Source organism: Hyaena hyaena, unplaced genomic scaffold, assembly GCF_003009895.1.
Source record: "Hyaena hyaena isolate Hyena2069 unplaced genomic scaffold, ASM300989v1 scaffold_116, whole genome shotgun sequence".
In the NCBI taxonomy this organism is placed as follows: domain Eukaryota; kingdom Metazoa; phylum Chordata; class Mammalia; order Carnivora; family Hyaenidae; genus Hyaena; species Hyaena hyaena.
Window position 1 is genome coordinate 1,261,664 of NW_024080748.1, and position 6,648 is coordinate 1,268,311.

Sequence of the window (6,648 nt, forward strand, 5' to 3'; positions counted from 1 at the left end):
ACAACACAAAATTACAAATATTAAATTAGTTACTATTTAATATTTATTTAGCATTGGAAAAAACTGATCAATTTTAAATGCCAAATAACATTTAAAACATCACAAAAAAGGAGCGCCTGGGTGGCTCAATCAGTTAAGCATCAACTTCAGCTGAAGTCCTGACCTCACAGTCTATGAGTTCAAGCTCCATGAGTATGAGCCCTGTGCTGGGCTCTGTGCTGTCAGCAAAGAGCGTGGAGCCTGCTTCAGATTCTGTGTCTCCATCTCTCTCTTCCTCTCCCCCACTCACACTCTGTCTCTCAACCGTGAATAAATGCTTAAAAAATAATTTAAAAAAATAAATAAAACATCACAAAATTCAGAAAAATATCCAAATATTTTTTATTAATAAACAGCACAACACACTTCTACAATCCTTTTTATTTCTTTTAATAGATTTATTTTTAGGGAAGTTCTAGGTGTACAGCAATATTGAGCAGAAGGTACAGAAATTTCCAATATAACCTGATCCCATGAATAGCTTCCTCATTATCAGCATTCCCCACCAGAGTGGAATATTTGATACAATTGATGAATATACATTGGCACATCATTATCACCCAGAGTTTACATTAGAGTTAACTCTTGGTATTGTACATTGTATGGATATGGGCAAATTTATAATAATGTATATCCACTTTTATTGCATCATGCTCTAAAAATCTGTGCTTTGCATGTTTGCAACATTTTTCTTTAAAATTTTTGGTTTATTTATTTATTTTGAGAGAGAGAGAGAAAAAGAGCGTGCAAGCAGGGGACACGTACGGAGAAGGAAAGACAGAATCCCATGAAGGCTCCACACCATCAGCACAGAGCCTGATGTGGGGCTTGAACTCACAAGCCACAACATCATGACCTGAGCCAAGATCAAGAGCCATTCACTTAATCAACTGAGTGATCCAGGTACCCCTACATTTTTATTATAGTGTTTTCTGAGTTATCTTTGATCTTCTCTTTATATGACAATGACCTTGTAAGATAATTTTCTATAATGACAAATAAAAAGATAATTCTGCCTTTAATTATACTTGGAAGCAACTGAAAACTGCATAAATAGGGATGCCTGGGTGGTCTAATTGGTTAAGTGTCTCACTCTTGATTTTGGCTCATGTCATGATGTCACGGTTAGAGAGATCTAGCCCCACATTGCGTTGACAACACCAAGCCTGCTTGGGATTCTCTCTCTCCCGTGCTCTCTGCCCCTCCCTCGCTCATGCAAGCACATGCACTCCCTTCCTTTCTCCAAATAAATCAATAAACATTTTTTTAAAAAACCACATAAATCTGTCTCACTAAATGCAAACCAATTCTATTCCCAATTCAACTTCTCCTCAGTCAGATCCCCAAAATGCCTGAGCCCATCACAGTGCCACTCAACACAAGCAGAAAAGTGATGGTGGAATCCTGCCAGGAGCACAGACGCATTAACCGCTCTAGCTAAAAGATTTTACTTCTGCAGGTTTTACAAAGATAAGTGACCATATGAATCCCTTCCAAGGGCCCCTCCGAGGGTCTTGGAATGGTTCTGTATAAGTGAAGAGCTCTTGAAACTGAAGCTTCATCAGCTACACAGTAAATGTGATTCTGTCTACATACGTCTGATAGAACACTACAAAAGTCAAGCAAGATTCAGGATGACTCCCAGTTTGCAGCACTGTTCTATACATCCTAAACTGCCTATACCTCTGGCCCAGCCACCAAATGCCTTCCAATCACATGTCAAGCAAAAGAATCCCCAGATATACCTGAGAGCTAGGGTGAGGAGGGGGTGGTGGTAGCACTATCCTGTTGAGAACAAGGGTTTAGATCTCTCTATCCAGGGCCTGACCTGTATGGTCCATATATAGTCTATATTGTATGGTCCCTATGATAGACATATACTTTTACTGCAATGACAAAATGGATTTCACAAGAATTTATTAATGCTTTTACGTGCTTTTAATAAAGTATCATATAAGAGGGAATAGAGAATTCAGTAATTCAAACTCAGCAACTATTCCTGCCCTCAGGGGCCTCCCAGTCCCTGTGCTGAGTGCAGCCAAAGAGGAGGCTCAATACTTGTAAGGCAGGCCAGCAGGTCGGAAGTGGTTGGGGTCTTTGCCGCTCCGGCCCCATTCATTGGCAGCCTGGTCAGCCTTCGAGTCCTCTGCTCCGTGGCCGCTGTTTCCATGCCTTAAAAAGTCTGTGAACCTCTGCGTATTCTCTCTGGCGTCGCTGGAATGGAGGAAGGCAGGTAGGAAATTAATTAGGGGCTGATAGGCAATAGTTCCCTTCCCCATCTCTATTCTCCCCAAGGGATGGCTGACAGGAGCCAAGGAAAGAGGGAATAAAACACTGACAATCCACCTCCATAAACAGACCACCTCAGCTGGGGATGGTCCCTTTGCTGGGTGAACAGCACTCAGAGGGGGAGGGTGGGGACCACCCATTCCCCCTGGCCTTGCTCTGGCTCCATCAGCCACTCACACCCCACACTGGGCACTGAGGGGAGGGTGGGCAAGAGGAGGAGGAGCCACAGTCTCTACAGGAGACTTCTCCAGGGCGTGGCCCCTCCTGGCTGTCCAAAGCAGCCACGCTCAGCTCACCCACCCCTGCATCCCCTGGAGCCCCGTTACCTGATCACTTTTGCCGCCCAAGCGCCCCCAGGTCCCCTCTGTGCGGCATCATAGTTCCCCCGGGCGTGGAAGTATTTGTCTGAATCTTTGTAATTGGCTTCTCTCATGTCAGAGTAGGCTCTCCACATGTCTTTAGCCCCTGGAAAGGAAAGAAAATGATGAGATGAAGGTGGTCATATCTTGGCAAAATAGAGAAATAAGACATTTTCCTCCCACTGATTCTTCCTTTCAGCCTTTGACAAAATCCTTGGAGATGATATTGGCTGGGATGAATATTCCTTTACCTTTCACTTCCCTGGGTATATGTTCTGAGAGGCACACTTGGTGCAAGTTTTATTCTATTTGATTCCACTCTAAGTCCTGTTGGCTACTTTTGTTTGGCTGTGTGTGATGTGTGCCAACAAGAGGTGGGATGGTCTTTAAGGGATGCTTTGTCCCACGATGACCTCTAACTGGACAGACACAGCCTGAGAACAAAGGCAAGTCAGAGGGAGGCTGCTGACCCAGACGCCTTCTAACCAGGTCAAGGGGAGAAATTATTTCTGTGGGCAGCATGAGGATAACTTGGTCCTGAATATTTCTGAATGCCTGGAGTATTTTTAGCACCCAGCCTGTGGTTAGGGGGAGGTCCCCTGGAGAGATTTACAAAAACAGGGTCATCAGATGCAGAAAAAAGGGTACCTGGTCCACTAGCTCTAAGGTTCAGTGTCCTCCCCAGCAAATGGAGGAGGATATAGCCTTCCGCAGAGAGTTTATGCAGATGAATGGAGAAAGTGCACATACGACTTTTAGAAGATTGTAGGTGTTCAATATGCTATCACTTCCCTGGGCCTTAGGAAGGCTGGGACAAAAACCGTAATGGGACTATGCTAAGAGGAAGATCAGGGAGTTACAGACTGAAGGAATCTGATCAGGCTACACTAAAATGAAGACTTTAAAAAAGCAATGCAGAAGGTAAAAGAGAAAAACTTGCTGTCGAGTATAACCATAGTTTATGTAACATCCATGTATGCCATATATTCATTTTCTGTTTATTATTTCTGGTATTTACAAAGATCACTTTGTTGAGTGGTACGACATCATTTTTAACGTTTATTTTTGAGAGACAGACAGAGTGTGAGCGGCAGAGGGCCAGAGAAAGCAGAAGACACAGAATCTGAAAGAGGCTCCTGGCTCTGAGCTATCAGTCCAAAGTCCCATGTAGGCTCAAACCCACGATCCGTGAGATCATGACCTAAGTCGAGGTCAGACAATTAAGCAAACTGAGCCACCCAGGTGCCCTGAGCGGTATTCTTCCTATATTCGTGTTACTGATTTATATAATGCCTTGTGTCCATTGGCAAAAAATAGATTTCCAAAATGCCTGAGAGATGGGTCGCTTTTGGGGCAGAGCTGGAGGTAGTGGTTTCCAACCTTTAGCGGCACAAAAAGCCACTGGAAGCTTGGTAAAGGCCAGATTTCAGGCTCAGCCCCAGAAACTGGGATTCAGCAGAGGGGAGTGTGTGGATCCGGTGTTCCACAATGCACCCCAGACCCCAGGTGATTCTCATGCAAGTGGTCCTAGAAAACCCTTTGAAAAACATTGACCTAAGAGATGAAAAACCATCTGTAGCTGTGCCTTGTGAGAATTTAGAAAAGGCTGACAGCAACCTCTGTGTTCTTAAAACAAAAGCAGTGAGGATCACAGAAAAACAACAAATAATTTTGTGGAATAAACAAATTCTTGTCCCTTGACTCTGACTGATGGGCACATATCTCTTGCTCTCAGGGCCCAGCCAGGTCTCCCGCCAGCAGAACCATCATCATGTAATTCCTTGTGCCTCTTATGGTGGGGACAGGAGCTGTGCAGAGTTGCCTTCCACCTGTACCACATCCTGACTGCCTGCCATTTGCTCAGATAAACACGAGATATGGGTCCACAAACCCCTCACTGTCCCCTGCGCTCTCTGGTCCGCGAGGCAGGATGGTCCTTGTTCATAGCAAGGTCTGAGGTGCTCGACTCCAGGGTAGATCCTGCTCTGCTTGAGAACTTTGCTAGGACTCTTATCTCTCTGTGCCTCAGCTTCTGTTAAAGGATAATAGTTCCTACGTCACAAGACTAAAGATTAAAACCTGAGGATGAAAACGAGTTCATTCATACAGGTAAAGTCTTAGAACAGTGCCTGGAACAGGCCAAGCTCAGTTAGTGTTGGTTGTAGTTACTAAGTGCACAAGTTTGAAGCACGCACTTCGTGTCTGAGACACAGCAATGGGCTGTCCCTGAGTTCCCAGTAGGGGACAGTAGAGTCCCACGTGGGAGGAGGGAGCAGGTGCCCTGGACCCCAGATGTCTTCTGCTCCTGCTGCAAGTTAAAACCCAAAGCTTATGTGACCTTCGGCCTGGGATCCCCAGGGAACTGTGCAGTGCTGGCCAGAAAAGCCAGGGCCAGAGGGATAGGACAGATGTCATTTAAGGGGAAAAACCACCAGTAGGAAGTAAGCTCTAGAGATCTAGCGCACAGTAGAGTGAACACAAATCAGTGTTGTATCATCATTATCAACCTGGCCACAGTTTAGAATTTCATTATTTCAAGTACTAAAGGGAAAGGATAACTGTCATGTGATAGACGTGCTCTTATAGCCACAATGACAATCATCTTACATATACAAAAGTATCATTAACATGACGTCCACCTTCAATGTATACAATGTTATGTCAGATATGGTTCAATTTTTCTCAAAAGCCTGGGAAACTGCTGTCTTGCAAACCGTGCTTCTTTTCTTCCCACTTGTGGCCTTCACCCTGTGCGCATGTGACCTCCACTGTGGTGAATTCTGATAGGGGCCAGCTGCTGCCTTCTCCGGACCCCCATCCTTTGGTCCTTACCTTGCCCAGCCTCCTTGAGGAATGTGAACCATCCCTGGCTGCTGACGCCCAGGACCAGGGAGCACAATAGGACGCCCACGAAAAGCTTCATCCTGCAGCAGAGACAAGGAGACATGCAAGGAGGACGCAGTTTGGGTTTGGTTTGGTTTTGGGGGGAGTCATGCGGACCCACACCTGTATTCCAGAACTGAACCACACTCAATATTACCTATATCTATCTACACACACACACACGTCTATACACGTGCATGTGTACATATCTACCCATGTCTATACATATGTGTGTAAAAATGTGTAGGTAGAAGTAGGCAATGCATGTGCGTATATGTAGGCAGGTGGCACATAGATACATGGAGAATTCCATAGGGTCCAGTTCTCTGTCTAATTTGCCCTGTAGGAATCCCAGTATGAAAGGTTGCACTGCACTCTAATATAAACCACATTCCATTTCAGTCGTCCACTATGAGACCTAAAACCCACTGTCCAGAAAGTTTCCAGAGAGGCCTTTGGGGATTTTGTGACCGTGTACTCATCTGTAAAATGAGGATAGTGAGACAACGCACACATGTTTGCAGTATACCTGCTCTACCCATCCATGAACTCTGCAGAGGAAGTACACCACTAAATCCGGGTCCCAGAAAGTATTCACATCTGGGGAATTCGAATTGCCAGGATAGTAGATTCAGGAAGGAAGCATAGAGCGGGGACACAGCGCAAGAATGCCATTGGGTAAAAGAATCTGCACAGAAGCAAGGTGTTGGAAAGTTCTAGTGCCTCACCTTTGGCTCTCCCTTCCTGCTGTGGATCCTGGTGAGGTTGAGCTTCTTGTGCCTCCTGCCTGTGACAGGGGCTGGCATTTTATATACTGACACTCTCCTGGGGAATGGGTAGGCAAGCAGGTTTGAAGCAAAACACTGAGATTTGGGAAATCCCTCTTGGCCAGAACACAGCATACAGAACATCAGGCTCCTTTGTCACGCCCATCTACATCCCCAGGTTGTGCAATCTGGCAGCTTTCAGGCATGTAGCAAACTTGGAAATTTCTACTTGTTTCTGGTGTCACTGCTGGTAAGAAAGGTTTTCTTCCCCACACAATAGTGTATTGAGAGTTGCTGTGAAGCGTATTCCG

At 45.3% G+C, this 6,648-nt stretch overlaps 1 protein-coding gene across 1 annotated transcript; it reads right to left on the reverse strand.

Annotated features, from left to right (window-relative positions):
- Nucleotides 1-1,302: 1,302 nt before the first annotated feature.
- On the reverse strand, nt 1,303-6,367 carry LOC120234772 (serum amyloid A protein-like). The gene is made up of 4 exons (XM_039236738.1): nt 6,299-6,367; nt 5,520-5,611; nt 2,655-2,793; nt 1,303-2,253 (listed from the first exon to the last, which is right to left on the reverse strand). The coding sequence occupies exons 2-4, from the start codon at nt 5,608-5,610 to the stop codon at nt 2,091-2,093; spliced, it is 393 nt and encodes a 130-aa protein (XP_039092669.1). The 5' UTR covers nt 5,611; nt 6,299-6,367; the 3' UTR covers nt 1,303-2,090.
- Nucleotides 6,368-6,648: the final 281 nt, after the last annotated feature.